At 42.2% G+C, this 16,761-nt stretch overlaps 1 protein-coding gene across 1 annotated transcript in view; it reads left to right on the top strand.

Moving 5' to 3' along the window:
• Nucleotides 1-16,299, top strand: part of MTMR12 (myotubularin related protein 12) — a 40,910-nt gene extending 24,611 nt beyond the window's left edge. Inside the window, exons 9-16 of the mRNA XM_054987334.1 lie at nucleotides 677-783; nucleotides 2,591-2,715; nucleotides 3,713-3,791; nucleotides 4,009-4,079; nucleotides 9,649-9,821; nucleotides 10,524-10,691; nucleotides 11,934-12,095; nucleotides 13,760-16,299. Coding sequence (XP_054843309.1) covers nucleotides 677-783; nucleotides 2,591-2,715; nucleotides 3,713-3,791; nucleotides 4,009-4,079; nucleotides 9,649-9,821; nucleotides 10,524-10,691; nucleotides 11,934-12,095; nucleotides 13,760-14,329 — 1,455 coding nt within the window. The 3' untranslated portion in view covers nucleotides 14,330-16,299. The remainder of the gene's footprint in view (nucleotides 1-676; nucleotides 784-2,590; nucleotides 2,716-3,712; nucleotides 3,792-4,008; nucleotides 4,080-9,648; nucleotides 9,822-10,523; nucleotides 10,692-11,933; nucleotides 12,096-13,759) is intronic.
• Nucleotides 16,300-16,761: the final 462 nt, after the last annotated feature.

Raw genomic sequence — 16,761 nt, 5'->3', positions numbered from 1 at the left:
TCATCCTCATGGACTGACTGCGCTGTCAGAATGTTCTCAGTTCACTCTTCCGCCTAGTTTACAGCTGCTGTCCAATCACAACTCTTCAGTGTGATCCATCTAGGCCCCCTCCTCCTTGCTTTACAGGTCCGCACTTTTAACCACAATAAATATGCATTCATACCCCCACCTTAATTACCTGAAATAAAACTCTCACAAAAATATTTACATGGCAAAACATTACAGGGCAGATTAGAGACTGAGGGATAATTGGCCGGATCATTTTTGTCTAGGGGTAGTTTTTAAAGTAGTGGATGGATAACTGCCTCATTGAGCAGTTGTGGGAAAGTGCCTTGAGTTAGTGACTGATTTGTAATGGACAATGGGATCATTTATGTGGTCCTTACATGATTTTAGTAGCCAAAATGGGAAAGCATCCAGTGAACAAGTAGTAGCCTTACAGATGCCAGGATCCTGTCAGTGTCTATCTCTGTAACTTAGTCAAAATGGTCCATAAGCAGACCAGATGATACATTAGATATCACAGGGTTGTTGTAACTATACACATCATGTGCACAAATGAGATCTTATGCATGGTCGAGTTCTGAACTTTCCTTTGGAAAGCCGCAGCTTTGCTCCACAATGTATATAAAATTAGTGTCTGTGATGTATAATTACTTGTAAATGTGTGTTGCAGATCTGGTGCTGGTCTTGCCATACTGGTGCTGGTCTTCTCAAAATGTCATCTTTCCCCAAAGAACAAGATGACAGCATTTCGCAAATGCAGAAAATCTTCTTGGATGGGTCAGTAATAGCTGTTCTATCCAATATGTGAATCAGTCCTTCCCTTGTACTTTGCTTGCATGGTAACAAACACTTACTAATAATGTGACTTTGTAAAATTGTATTTATTTAGCCTATGGTATTGTTTATAGAAGTGTCCTTGAAATTGACTGTACTAATCTCACACTATGTAATCCGCTTTGAGTCTCAGCGAGAGAGACAGATTACAGACAAACAAACAAATAAATAAATAAAACTTCTATATCAACAGAAAGCAGAGCCCAGCAAAAAAACACCAACAAAGCTTCTGTAAAGAGAGCCCAGTAACAGGGGAAAAACAGACCCCGCCCCCCAAAGAACAAGCAGAAAAATACAGTAAACTTAACCAACTTCAAATGCCAGAAATCAAAGCCCTCCTACTCAAAAGCCCAATCAGAGTCCCACACACAGAGCAAAAAATGCTTAAAATGCAAACAAAAAAGCTTTTCCTTCCTAGACATCAGGCCAACCCCCCCTCCCAAAGAGAGAAAAAATCCCAGTGAGTCTACAGCTCTCAAATCAAGCAGCAGCCACTCCACTCACTGGGCAGCAAGATCCAGTCACAGTCCAAAGCAGGCCAAGAGAACCAACAGCTAGAAGCAGCGAGCAGGCCGTGTCTCTCAGTCTCCAGATCAGAGCAAAGCCTCCTAATTTTAACTCCTTGCTGCAGTTTAAAAAAGGCACTCTCCTTGAGAATCCCATTGGCCAGAGAAGGAGAGCTGCTGTAAGGATTGGCCTCTCATACTTCTCCCATCTGGTAAAACAAAGCAGGAAGCGGCATTTCTTTGCTGTTCCTTAGGAAAGGAACAGCACTACTGCGCTTCCTGAATTTTACCAAACTTAAACATTGGTATTACCAAATTCATTCGGTAATACAGATTTAAGTTCGGTAACACTGAATTTTACCTAATCAGGTAAAATTCGGTAATTTTTACCAAATACCAAACCCAAATTGCACATCCTTAATTGGAACAAAAAGTATTAGGTCAGTTGCATGCCTAAAAAAAATACTTGTGAGAGCCCTCTCCCCAAACAGTACAGATTACCCAACCATTCAGCATCTCCAAGGAGGCTGTTATACATCTAATATCTGAGGGCCCCCGAGAATCTGTTAGTCTTCAGAAATAAGTTTTGTAAGCTTCCAAACCACAGGGATGAGCAAATATTTATACAGTTCTTTGACTGCCTACATTCTAGCTATATAGGCTAGGGTAGTTTTTTTGTAGTATAAGTTAAAATACTAGCAGAAGATCCAGTTGAAGGCACTGAATGCCTCAAGTGTTCCCTGAACTGTTAATAGAGAAAACTGTGACTACACAGACGATAGCTGCTAGTCACAATTCTCTGCCATTTGCTCCATAGCTTATACTTAAGTCTGAATAGAATGAGTATTTTTTTCTGTACTGACTTATACATGTTTTCTCTTCCCATATTATGCTTACAATGCCCCAAGTGTAAGAATGACAGGTGCAGCTCTTAAAGTTAAGACTTAGGATGCTACAGCATACTGGAATAAGTATAGAATGAATTGCTGTATATCCATAGGACAACTGCAGCAGCAGTCCTCCTCCCCCCTGAAAACCCAATAATTGGATAGTCCTAGTGGTATATACCCTTATGGCATTATCTTTTACTAGAAGAGCCTCATGTTACCAACATTAACAACAGTTAACAATTTGGAATATTTTGCGTTTTGTTTACATTTTAGGGAGATGAATTGTAAGCTTGCTTCCTGCAGTAAAATGTTACTGTTAGAATACTAATCTTGAATGATTAATTGTGTGTTCAGAATGTACAAGACAATTAATAAGCCGCCTTACGAAGCCATGAAAATTGATGAGCTTTCAAGCAGTCTTCCATCTCTGCAAGATATCCAAACTGCGTATACTAGATTTAAACAACTGTTTCTAGTAGGTAAGTGAAGTCTACGAGGTAGAAGGCTGGTAACTATCTCAAGGAAAAAATCAAATATTTGTCCAGAGAACATTACTACCAAAACTAGTACAACATATCTGATCTAAACTTACTAGTATATGATCTTCCTTGCACAGAGGGACTGCTTTTGAGCAGCTGCCTGTTTACAGATTTGTGATCTGTGTGATATATGTGAAACCAAAAAGGGACAATTTTGCCACAGTGAGAGCTATTACCAAAATACTTTATTACATTGAGAGTCACATCTGAAATTTAGATCTCTAGACAGCTGTCCTTTGCTTCCAATAGTATTGTGCTGTTTTCTTCCTTTGTGGTTCAGTTTTCTGCACTTCTGTCTTATTTTAGGCTGCATGCAGTTGTCATAAATTGTCTTGATCAAATTCCTATTGGTTGCAACTGGGGATTCAAACGGTCCAGCGAGGCAGAGTGTGTTGGCTGACACCAAACTGGGATTTTACACTAGGGTTTGTAGCTAGTTAACTACATTTTGTACTAACTTGGGTTTGGCTAGGAGTCTGAAATTGCAGTTTTCAATAGCCCCGTCCCTTGCAATCAGGGTAGGCAAGATGTACTCCATGTTAAGAGGCAGACAGGAGGCAAGAATTGAACATAACAGAGGCTTCTGCACAGAGTGAGGTTTCTTTCTTATATCTGGTAGATAATCAGTTTGTTCCATGAACCACAGCTGATTGTGATGTGAATGCAATCTTAGTCTTTCTGCATGCCTGCTAATGTCTGTCAGTATTTAGTTCTTGGTACTCACATTTTTCTTCGCACCTTGCCCATTTTATCATTTGTACATTAACCATTTAGTCTGTATTTGAGCAGCAGAGGCACACAAATGTATACTTTCAGGCATCATTACTGTCTTTGAAATATATCATTCCTTATAGGAGCTCTCTGAAGCTTCTCTTCCAAGGTGGCATCTAGCAATCAAACAACTGAATTACAATTTTTCTTCCTTTTTCATAAACAGATAATAGTGCAGACTTCTGGGATACTGATGTGAAATGGTTTTCATTACTGGAAAGTACAAATTGGCAAGAAATTGTAAGGTTAGTCGTGACTACTTTTTCACAAAGCTTCTACCATAATAAACCAGCTAGTCTGACATTGTGGTGTTGTGAAATGTGTCAGTACAAACTTTAACAACAATGCAAGTCTTCAGTGTTAGTTCTGAGTTATCCATAGCTGTGTGTAGACCATGGCTCCATTGGCTTTGCAGCATAATTACCTTAATTGCAGTGACTTATGTTGGTCTTTTTCTTACAGACGCTGTCTGAGAAAAGCAGTAGAGGTTATTGACTTGCTGGAAGCACAGAATACAAATGTTCTCCTTGTAGGTAAGAGTGATGTACACTTTGACTGCTTTTTCCTGTATTCTTTCAGCAGCAATTTCTAAGTAGCCAGAGTTGAAAGATTCATGAACTGTATGGTATTTTGAACTATACCGAAGTTCCTTAAAAGGATATCTATCCTGCATTTAAACTTTTTTTTTCCTGGTTGAGATCCGACCCATGGCTCAGTCCAAAAGGGGGATTGTTTATAGAAGATGAGTTGATCAAGCATTATGATCGAGTCTTATCTTTTAATGCTGCTTAATCTGACCAAGCCAGGGCTCTGGTGAGACTTGCAGGATGGGATTCTCCCCCCACCCCCACCCTGCCAATCCCAGCCTCAACATTGGTGGTGGCATTTCCTGCCACCGCAGGCCAGCTGACCCTAGTTTTGGCCTGGTGGCAACAGCTCCCCCATTGCCCACCTACTTCCATGCTCACCATCTCAACAGCAGTGATGCCCCCCCCCCAGCCTGGCTGACCCCAAGCTTGGTGATAGTGGCAGCTCTCTCCCCCCCCCCCCCCCGGCATGATTCCATGTTCACTGGTTCACTAGAGGCGGCAATGGTGTTCCTTGTTGTCAACCTGTAGTACAGTCCAAGCATACATAGGCCAACCAGTTTTTAGCACTTGTACTGCTGACTTTTTAAAATTCTTTTCTTACTGTATTAGGTGAAGCTTAAATGTTTAGCCTTGGTTGTATTATACCATTAGTTGCATAAAATTATGCTTGTGCATTCATTTGTGCTGAAGTTTAAGGTCTTATGCTAAGGTTCCTGATTAATGTGTTCAGCTGACAAGAGGGGCATTTGCTTGTTTGCCAGACCCGATTCAAAACCACTTGCGCTTAGACCTCCTTGCCTAATATGGATGTGGCTGTTTAATAGGCATGCACACATGTAATTTCACCAGGTTACATAATCGTGAGCTACCAAGTCCAGTGATACCTAAGAAACATGGGTTCTGAAGGAGAATCCACAGTAATGCACTGTGATCAATGACATGCTGCAGGATGCTCAAGCAATGTTTGCAAGATAAAACATCAAATACCTTTTAGTATTCCATCTTTCCTTAGAGTTGGCTGGTGGAATGAATTATTAATAAACACAGAATTGGAACATTAAATGCAACGCCAGATTAAATAAAACACAATTTTTGTTTCAATTGTCAAAACAGAGTGCAGGCATAAGTTTTATTTTTGCTAATGAAATGTTTTCTTGGCAGTAAACTGAGGAAACTTTTTGAAGAGCGTGGAGCAATTCAACTTTACCCTCATATCTTGATAGAACATCAAAATTAGAGTCCAGTGACAGCTTAGAGACCAACAAGATTTTCAGAGTATAAGCTTTCGAGAGTCAAAGCTGCCTTCTTCAGCTAAGAGACTTGTCTCTGAAGAAGACACCCGGAAAATCTTGTTGGCCTCTAGACCTCGAGAGCTCCGGCTACTCTTCCCAAGCACTGAACCGACAGCCCCTTGAGACCCCTAGCAGCCTCATGGGGAATCCGGTCCTTAAGTTTGAGACTTTCAGCCTCCGGGTTTGTTCCTTGGGAGGACCGGCACACATTCAGTCAGTAACTCCCAGCACCAGAAGTAAAATATATTTTGTTAAGTTCAGATTACGAAGAGTATACAGGGCAGGAACCACACTATTAAAGCACAGAGCAAAAAGGCAAGTGAAAATAACAGCTTGCCAGTGCTTAACTAAGACTGACTAGACATTAAAAAGCTTGCTTTCATTCTCTGAAGTAGCTTCCAGGCATTGCTCATACTCACAAACAAAGTCCAAACTATACCAAGCAGCTCTGCTCATCATCATGGCATCTGGCATGGAGCAAAGAGCCTCTCTCACTTGCTGGTAGAACGGTTCTGGCTAAAGAGGATCAGATTGGATTCACAGTGCTATGAGGAGCCGTCCTTTCAAGAGCTGTCAGCCAATTAGGGCACACTCAGAGTGGAACTACAAGTGACAAAAGGCACAGATTGGACACTTGTCAGTTTCCCTCAAGTTTTGATGGGAAATGTAGGCAGCTTGGCGGAATGTTAGACAAGTGACAGTTGATAAGTCCATTGGACAGCAGTCAGAGAGCCAAGCTGCAAGACTAGGATGCCTACATCTCCCATCAAAACTTGAGGGAAGCTGACAAGTGTCAAATCTGTGCCTTTTGTCACTTGTAGTTCTGCCATTAGATAACGGTGTTGCTGGCTTGAGAAACCAGGTTGGATAGCCAGCACTGATACTCCCTTCCACCCAAGGACATCTTCCCTTGAGAACAACAGTCTGCAGGTGGAGCTAATTAAGAGACCTGTTCATTCTTTTCTCAGGGGCCAGGCCAAAACTGGGCCTGTGGAAACCTGCACTCCTGAACCAAAGTTGCATGTGCAGGCCAGCCATGTATGTATTAAGGCTGGTCTTGAAGGTCTCTAAGGTGTCACTGGACTCAGATTCTGATGTTCTGCTGCAGACCAACACCCACCTGAAACGATCTGGATAGAACAGATACGTTAAAGAGATGCATTCTGGACCAGCTTCAAGCACTGGTTTTAGGAATCCTAGCATTAACTGCGGTTGGTGCTGGTACAAATAAATACCTTGCCTGCTTTTAAGGCAGGAGGGAGGAATGTGTTGTGAGGAAGAAATACATGATCTCACAGCCTTCTTGCGGTCGCGACTGTGATTAAGAGATTTGCCTAGCATTACGGCTTCTCCAGAACTCTCTGCTTGCCCACAGCTTCTATTTAAATTAAAACAATCTTAATCTAGAACTGTGTTACAATGTAGTGGGATAAATGGATTCATTAAATCTTTAGGAGGTTTTTCTTTATAATGAAAAGGAAGCACATAAGACAGCATTTCTTCAATACTTTAGCTGTGCCAAAGAGCTTGAATACATCAGGGAGATTATTTATTCTTCCCCTCGGTTTCAGAAGAAGTCTTACTTTGTGACTGGATTTGTTGGAACTGTTCTCTGAATTCCCGATCCAATTGTCCTGTCAACTTCTGCACCCTTCAGTCAGTCCTTTCCGCAAAAGAACCAACCTAAAGCATTTTATTCAGAAAATTTTTGTAGATGCTAAAGAGGGTGCTGCTGCTTTGGCAACGTTTTTCAATGCTTTCTGTTACAGTTTTATCTACTGCTGTTGTAGATTTTTCTAAGGACAGTTAGAATTTTGAGAGAGTTGCTGCTTCTTTCTCTCACCTGTCCCCTGTCCTTTCAGAGACTTAATCTCATGCAACTGGGGGAAGGGTGTATGTGAGCCTTCTGTATAGGTCCCTTGATGGTACCTTCTTGTTACACTGGCTGAAAATTTATTTTTAAAAATAGGATAACCCTGTATGTTGTCTAGATCCCATGCATCTTAATCAGACTTGTGCATGGTTCCTAGTTTCTAGCTAAGCTGTAAATGGCCTCTTCTGAAGTATGGCTGTAGCTGGAGGTACTTTTAGTATGTTGTTTTGCTTTAGCCAGACACCTGCGTCTTCCTTCTCTTCTTCCTTTTCAGTGAAAACCCTTGTCTTCTGCAGCCCCACCTCTTTCTCCTTCACCTGTGAGTAGAGTACTGCTTGTTAGCTTAAAGGGGTTAGAGTTTGGTGTGATTGCTCTTCATTTTGCCATTCAAATAGGCCCAGCATTGGCTCAACATAGATACTTGGGCTGGTTTTGTAATGTTTCAAAGTAGTTTCCCTTTGGCAATTGGCAGGCTATCCTAAGAATTCACCATGGCTTTGTTTACTTGTTGCATTGTATACAGAGTTGTGTTCCTTCTGCTTCAAGATTTATTGCTGTTGATGATGCTTGTGTGGTATACAGCCCTTTGTGTCTACCTTGCTGCTCGTAAAATACTACTTTTCTCTGTACTGTATTGGTGTGTTTGCTTGACTTACATAGCAGTAGAAACACCAAAGTAGTTTTGCAGTGAATAATGCATAGAATCCTTCCTAACTTTAATCCTAGTAAACATATTGAGTGCACTGAGGCATTGCAAACAAATCTGTGCTTGTGACGAGAATAAGCTTGCACACTTTTCCTCATCACTTTGCACACTATGTTAACTTTGCAAAGCAAGAAGTCCACAGTTTTTATTTACATTTTTTTTCCGTACCCTTTATCCAGATTGCTACTGGTGTCTGCATAGTTCTCCCTTCCTGTTTTATCCTGCAATTCAGGAGGAACATTACACTGAGAGAGGATGACTGCCCTAAGGTCACACAGTGAATGTTTCATGGCAAGTTGGTGTTTGATCTTGGGGTCTCTAACACTTTGTCTCAAACTACAGCTTGTGATGTCTAAATCCAGTGCTGACTAGGGGTGTGCACTGCTAAAAAATCTGAAGCGGGGAAAACATCCAGAATTACCAGATTCTGGTATTTAGCTTGCTTCAGTATGCTACGTAAATATTCGGAGCATACTGAAGTGAGGGGGAACAAAAAAACCCACCCCCACCCCACTTACCTGGCAGGCAGGGAGAGGGGAGGCTGATCAGCTGGATGGTGGGAAAGCATGGAGCCAGCTCCACACCGCCGCCTCTGCTGCCGCAGGGACCAGCTGGGCCATGGGGAAGCACAGAGCCGGCTCCTCTGACCCTTCCATGGCAGCCATTTGAGGGGTAGGAAAGGCCTCCTCTGCCTCCTTTGCTGATGGCTGGAGCGGGGGGGCGGGGGAGAGCTTAAAGGGTAGAAGGCTCCACACCCCATTTGCAAACGGCATGCAGAGCCTTCTACCCTTTAAGCTCTTCCCCTCTCTATCTGGCTGGAGGCATGGGGGAAGAGCTTAAAGGGTAGAAGGCTCCCTGCGCCATTTGCAAATGGCGTGGGGAGCTTATTTCCCTTTAAATCCTCCCCCTCCAGCATGCTCAGGAGGCCCTTTAATCTTCAGCTGGCCCATGGGCCAGCTGAAGTTTAAAGGGCTCCGAAGCTTCCCAAAGCAACCTGAATCGCTTCAGAAAGCTTTGATTTGGATGTTCCGAAACTGGCCCTGATTCGGAAAACCCAAATCTTTACAGATTGGGTCCGATTCAGGCATTTTTTCTGAATCGGGAACCCGAAGTGCACACCCCTAGTGCTGACTAATTAGCAAACCTTAAGAATGCAGTTTTAAGGAGCTCACTAGGTACTGCAAAAATGAAGCGCAGTTGGGAGACTTGCTAGTTTTAGTCCAGTGCTGCATATAGTGGGGGTAAAGGTATGTGACCCTGAGGACTTTAACACATTTTCATTACAAATAGAGCTTTATTTTTGATATCTGGAAGCAGCCAATTTTGTGCTGAGCCAAAATACTATACATTATTTGAAAAGATGTTCTGGCTACATTTGGATCAATATCCATTCTTTGGAAGGACCTCTAATCAAAAAGGTCGATTTGTGGGTGTTCAGTTGTCTTGAAGATAATGTAATATAATAGCAATCCTTCATTTCTGTACTACTAGCACCAAAGTGAACAAATAGCTTGTGTTTGAAGGCAGTACTATTAATATGCATTGAAACTTCTTTCTGTTCCACATTACATGTCCATAAAATTTCCTCTTGTCTTCAAGTAATGGTTGCTTTAACACTTAATCCTTTTTAATTCTCTGCAGAGGAGAATGCTTCTGACCTGTGCTGTGTGATCACCAGTCTGGTTCAGATCATGATGGATTCATACTACAGAACAAAGCTGGGATTTCAGAGCCTCATTCAGAAAGAATGGATAATAGGGGGACATGCTTTTTTGAATCGCTGCAACCATCTCCGGCAGACTGAAAGAGAAGAGGTAGGACTGTCCCACAGAACTATTCGTCACTGGTCCTGGAGGGATGTGGGAGGCTGAGCTGTGAAAGCATTCCCATGTATGTTGTTCTGTTGTAACTTAAATAGTTGGCTGGCGTAGTTGGCTAATGTAACTTGGGCTCCAGGAGAAAAGGTAAACTTGAGAGGTGTAAGTTTGCTAAGCCCCAAGGATTGGCATTTTAAGGAAAGTGTTGTAATATTCTGTACGCTACAAATATTTTGTTTCCACATTCAAATTATTACTGTTCTAGATTGTCATCACAGTAAGAAAATTCTTATTGACTGAATAACGAAATGCCCTAGGCCAGGGCTGGGGGTCGGATTGGGGAGAAGAGCTCACCAACAGAAGTGCCAAATCTGTTTCCTAAGAAAACTACTGTGCGTTCTTGAATTGATAGCTTGAAACTTGTGACACCTGAAGCCATTTGATGTTGCCCTTGCTCTTAGATACTTCATCACCTACAGAATGAGCAGTGAACACTAATTCATAGCTATAGCTGGTATATTTGTACTCAAATTAACAAGTTACATTAGTGAACTGAAACCTCTTACATTTGTCAAGAGTGATCAGCTGTCATATAATTGTAAATAGAATGAATGTATCTTTTTTAGAGGACCAATTAATAACTGGTAACAGATTAAATGGATGTCACTACTGTTGCTTAAGTGACTTCTTTTTTTCTAGGCACCAGTTTTCTTGCTCTTCTTGGATTGCGTCTGGCAGCTGGTTCAGCAATATCCACCAGCGTTTGAGTTCACAGAGACTTATTTAACTGTCCTGTCGGATTGCTTGTACATACCTATATTTAGCACGTTCTTCTTCAATTGTCAGCATCAGAAAGATTCCTCTGTGGTAAGAGAGGCTGTTGGGCAATACAGAAGCTCTGTGGGTGCTGTTGAATGGGTCATAAAACCAAAGGCAGTTCAGCTTAAGTGCCAATAAAAAGCTTAACTCTGATACATGGAACAAGTTAATATGCAAGTTGGCTTGCTTTCATCATTCTTCCTCATAGCTTGAGTTGACAAACTCATGCAGGACAGACTCTGTACCCCAGTCTGCTGTCTTATATTTCACCTGGCATTGCCTGCATACTTGCTTTTTAAGCCATAAAAGCTTAGAAAGTCTTTTTTTTTTTGGCTACCTATCTTCATTTATGAAATGGAGTTTAATGCCAAATCCTGTGCTTGTGCACAGTTGTGTATTGCACATGGTCTACAGCAGGGTGTTTTTCTGGGAAAAGAGGTGGTGGAACTCCGTGGGTTGCCCTCGGAGAACATGGTGCTGCTGAGCGGCGCGGAGGGCCATCTAAACTCCCCTCTGTCTGGAGATCAGGGGGCGGAGCCACCAGCCATGTGACCATTTTCAAGGGGTTCTGGAACTCCATTCCACTGCGTTCCTGCTGAAAAAAAGCCCTGGTCTACAGTACAGTCGGCAGCAAACAGCCCTTCTCTCTTGTCCAGACTTCCTGAGCTTTCTAGGGTGTCAACTGCTGCTATGCTCTCTCCAAAGCAGTTCTTGCAAGAATCTGAGTGGCGTGCCTTCAGGTTGTAACTGCACAACACAGGCCACTTGATAGTATGTGAAGGCCATTTTTTTTGTCTTGCCCTTAGGAAAACTTGCACTTGACACTTTGTAATGGCTATAACTTTAGCTGCTGAGTTTAGCTGCCTGTCTTTCTGACCCAAGATGGTTGGTCTCCCAGGGTAGGTTAGCAACACATTTTAAAAGGTTTTGGAGGTCGTATCGATATTGTGAGTAAAATTTATGGAAATGCTGCACTACATTTTACCATCAAGAAGCTTCCACAGAAACATTGCCATTGTTGACCAAAACAGTGTGTTCTTCTTGACCTTTAGCTTTATGGCGAATCTGTAACATCCTTTTCCTGTACTGCAGTAAGGGAAACCTTGGCCAATCTCCCCCCTGCCCCCAGACGCCTAATTCACCTTCCAGGTTAGTTGAGGATAAAATTGGGAAGAACCATGTGTGTTGTCGTAAGGTGCATAGAGGAAGAACAGAGAGCATGTGCTATAAAGAGCTAGTGTGAATTTCTGCATTTCTGGTCTGTAATTCTGAACTGTTTCTCCTTGACAGTGTGAAGGAAGCTATGTTGCAGAAAGTGGTCCTCTTAGTTTCCTTTCAGTTTGGGATTGGTCTGTGCAGTTTGAACCTGAAGCACTGGCTTTGCTTAATAACCCCCTTTATGCAGAAAAACCAAAGTTAGAAAAAAATCAGAGGAAAACTGCACGATTCAAGGTAAGGCATTCACTTCTTTCCCCGTAAGCTGTTCTTCCTAGAAGACATATGTCAAAGTAGCTGACAAATGCCATCCTACTGTCCAGTTAAATATGTGGGTTTAAGTCAAACTGAAGTATTTAATGTGCAAAGATTAAAATGAATATTTCTGCCTGTACATTTAAACAGCAAATCCAGCCCTATACGTATTCCTGTGACTCTGGAACAGGAGATTGGTATAGCAAACTTCACCCCACTGTTTAACTTTTAGGCCTTATTCAGACAAGTACTGTTGATAGAGTACTGTTGGACTACGTGTGTTCCCCAACCTTTTTGAGCCATTTTGGGGAATACCACCCCAAAATGGCTGTCACCTCCTGGGAAGAAGGAAAGCCTGAAGGGGGAATATAACCACACACACAGGGACTAAGAAAAGCTCAGGTCAGCTGGAGCAAGGGGGAGGCTTAAAGGGTCCTCTGTGCTGTTTGCGAGCTGCACAGAGGGCGTTTCATTGGGCCAGTCAGCTGGAGCAACAGAGTACCCTCCAGTCAGCTGAAGCAAGGGGGGAGTTTAAAGGGCCCTCTGTGCCGCTTGCAAGTGGCTCGGAGGGCGCTCTGTTGGTTCAGCTGGCTGGCGGGCTCCGCCAATCAGCTGGAGCAAAAGGGGGATTTAAACTTTAAAGTGCTCCCTGCGCTGCTTGCAAGCGGCACGGGGAGCGATTTAAACCCCTCTTTCCTCCAACTTACTGGTGGGCCTGCCAGCAGGGGTAAAAACTTCCCCCAGGGAAGGTGCCGGGATGTCTGGAATTACAGACCAGCAGACCATGGGCCGACCCAAAAGTCATGGGGTTTGTGGAAAATGGCGTCCCCACGACCCGCCGGTTTGCAAACGCTGAACCGGGCTGGTCCGTGTAAAATTTTGGTCCGTTTCCCAGTCCGTACCTACCTCTACTTGCCACCTTAAGTCAATTAGATGTGGCTAGTAAATTTGCTGTATGAAACAGATATTGATGTCCCAGTTGTCAAACTGCATGTTAATCTCTTCAAATAATTTTAAGTACCAAGCACCATAAATTACCTGGTGCTTGGTACTTAACTGGTAAAACATGCTATTGAAAACTTGTTATCATGTTAAGCTTAGCAGTTGATCCTGGAAATATGCTTTATACAAGGCATAGACTAGATCACCACTAACCTGACTCACCTGTCCTCCAACCACTGTATCAACAGTCCTCCAACAACTGTAACAACTTTGCGTTAGTATTTAATGCTGTAGTTGATTACACAGTAAGTAAAGTTGCAGTCTAGATCTGGTAATTGATACGGCATAGGTTACCTGATTGATTTGAGGGTGGGGGAATACTGGCATCCTGACACTTCCTGTTTCTGTTGGTCGAGGGATTCTAATGCAGTTTGACCTGATGAAAGTATTAATAGTACACATACTACATTGCTAAAGAGTTAGTCAAGTAATGGAGTTTATTGTACAAATAAGATGACTTGCCTTTCTCCTTTAAAATTACTGGGACAAGTAATTTCATCTTATAGCTGTTTAGTGACTTGATGAAGTCTCCTGGTTTGGCTTCACTGTTTGGGATTCTTATAAGTAAGACAGCTGTTCTAGAACTATGAAGTCAATTTCAGCTGTGTTAAACCACATCCCTTTCTTCTTTTTTTTAAAAAAAGCATCAACGGCAACTTTCTTTGCCCCTGACACAAAGCAAACCACCTCCAAAAAGAGGGTTTTTTAAGGAAGAAACAGATCAATTAATTAAAAACATTCTGGGCAAAAGAATCAGCAAGCTGATAACTTCTTCTGATGAACTTCAAAGTACCTCCAGGGAGTTCTATGATAACTGGCATCATAAACCTGTTGACTTCCATGGGCTCCTGCTGCCCCGCCTTGAAGGCCCGGGAATCAGAGTGTGGGCACAGAGGTATTTACGTTGGATCCCTGAAGCTCAGCTCCCTGGTGGTGGCGCAGTTGCCACTGCAACTAAGATCTTGGACACTATGGAAGACGTGCAGAGCTTACAGAAGAAAGTGGATGAAAAACACAGTCAGGTTGCATCTTCAGAGATGGAAACTTCCACCTTAATGAGAAATCCTGCTCGCTTGTCATCCTTATTTCCGTTTGCTCTTCTTCAAAGACAGTCCTTCAAGCCTGTCTTACCTACCAGTACTTGGAAGGACTTGGAAAGCGAGGAAGACGTGGCCAGGAGAGATGATGACTTTGTTGAAGTAGCTGATGTTTGACATGAAGTTGTGTTTGTTTGTTTTTTTTAAACTACCCAAATAAAAAGTACTGACACTTTTGCGTTTACCAGCCTGTGGCAAGTTGGCTTGTAGTGGTGGGCTTTCCCTTCCCTAAAGCTGCCTTGTGAATTTTTAGCACTGGAATATTTTTCTTTTAAAAAAACCAATATTTTTTAAAGACTCCTTGCAGTGGGGATGGGAGGTGCATAGCTGTATTCTGAAGGCCCATTTAAATTCTAGTTTCCCTGTAATGGTGGCAAGAATTGTTAGACTGCTGTAAGACCCTGTGCAGAGGCATAAAGGGGGCAGTAAATACCCACAAGAGCTGGGCCTGGGCTCGAACTCTAGATTCATCTTAAATTGTGTGGAGTTGCATGGTGGTCTGGTAATACCATTTGCACATTTTTAGTTTCTTTTTAAAAATTCTGCTACTTATTTAGTAGTCATCACACCTTTAATATAAGCTGCCGGACCACACTCGCCTTTTTCTTTCATTGACTTGTGCATCCTGCTACTTCTGGTACACATTTCATTCTGTGGAAATTAAGAGCATATGGAATGATACCTTAAAGAGGCTGTTCAATAGTATTCAGAAACTTAAGGTCACAATCTCTTGTCCCTCACCAGTCTGTCTTTACACTTCCTTCGTATGTATTATCCTTCTGCTTTGGTATGTGACATTCTGGTCATTCACTGCCAAACACAAAAGAGTAAAACCTGAAGATACCAGAATATTGATTCCAAATTGCATAGGGTGCTCCGTCGGGTCTTCCTTACTAATGCCTTCAAGGTTCCTTCTAGCTTGCACTGAGCCTCTTTAGTCGTCCTGTTGGGAGAGGCAGCTAAAGAGCTATTTTGAGCATGAAACTGAATTTATTAATCGTTACTACTGTTAGTTGTAAGCACAGCATTAAAGCCTACTATGAATGTTAAGAAGTTTGCGCGTCGGAATTAGACTGCTGGATGTTGCAACAGTACCTCAGTCTTTAAAAAGCCATATGAGAGATGCCTGTTAAATCTTTGGTTTTTGCATGTGCTACGGAGATAATCCTACTCAGCCACTTTTCTACTTCTGTGAGAAATGAGATGGGCCCTCTGAATGTAATCAAATCCAGAAATAGCCCACAAGGCAGAACGTACAGCCTTTCTCCTTCGGGAAGGCTACGCTCGCCTGTGTCTGAACTTATTGTCCCCCTTGATGTTCTAGATGCAAGACCTGCGCTTTACCTTGTCTTGTATCCCTGTGCGCAGCAAGCTGATCTGCTTTCATTTGAATCTGTTGTTAAGAGCAAAAACTTAGTCTCCTGGCATGAGATGGGGGTTCTGAAGAAGTAGATAAGTCGGTGTTGCTGAATGCCAAACAGGAACCTCTTGCACCCGCGATGCCTTACGGATCACAGTACAGTGGGGCTTCCTGAGCTTTCAGTATTTTTTTTTAAAATGTTCAGTTCTGTTTGTATATTGACTGCCTTAAAGCTATTGCACAATTTTCCTTGAGAGGCTCCTCAGTGTTCTGCGATAACAGCTGTTCTGTGGCTGGTATAGACCATATGTGTCCATTGATTATGATTTATTTAAAAACACTAACATTGGAAAATGTAATTTTCTTAAATATGATAATCAGTTGTAATATATTGATAATGGAAACATATTTATCGAAGCTGTCAAGTGTCTTGGGTTTATAGGAAACTTTCAAATCGTTATGTATATATGGAGGAATTTTTATAAAGGTTTATAGAATCACTTCACTTTAATGGGAAAGGGCACACAATTGATAAATGTCCAAAACACAGCACTATAGGGTTGAAAATAGATGTAACTGTCCCCAAAGGTATTGTATTAATTCCTCCAGTTTTTACACTGAATTCAAACTTGTAGCTTTAACAGAACTTTTTAAGGATAACTCTAGTAACTCTAAATAGGTTATTTAGACATATGAACTTGTTTAATAAAATGTACTTTTTACTGTACCATTGTAGTCCTTGTGTGAATCAATTTAAAACGGTCTCGAGTTGCAGTAAGGTCATAACTACTCTTACGGTGCAATCCTAAGCAGAGTTTACTCCAGTCTAAGCCCATTGATTTCCATGGGCTTAGACTGGAGTAAGTCTGTTAGGATTGCACAGCCAGTATATCTATTGAAACAAATGAGTTTTCCAGTGGCATGCATCTGTCTTATCTTTTCCTTCTATTATAATAATAATATTTGATTTATGTACCACCCTTCAGGATGCCTTAACATCCACTCAGAGCAGTTTACAAAGTATGTTGTTATTATCCACGCAACAAAACACCCTGTGAGGTGGGTGGGGCTGAAAGAGCTAGAAGCTGTGACGGACCCAAGGTCACCCAGCTGGCTTCAAGTGGAGGAGTGGGGGAATCAAACCTGGTTCTCCAGATTAGAGTCCCGCATTTTTAACCACTACACCAAA

The sequence above is a fragment of the Eublepharis macularius genome, chromosome 8 (assembly GCF_028583425.1).
Source record: "Eublepharis macularius isolate TG4126 chromosome 8, MPM_Emac_v1.0, whole genome shotgun sequence".
NCBI lineage: Eukaryota > Metazoa > Chordata > Lepidosauria > Squamata > Eublepharidae > Eublepharis > Eublepharis macularius.
This window is presented reverse-complemented; position numbering and strand designations above follow the sequence as displayed.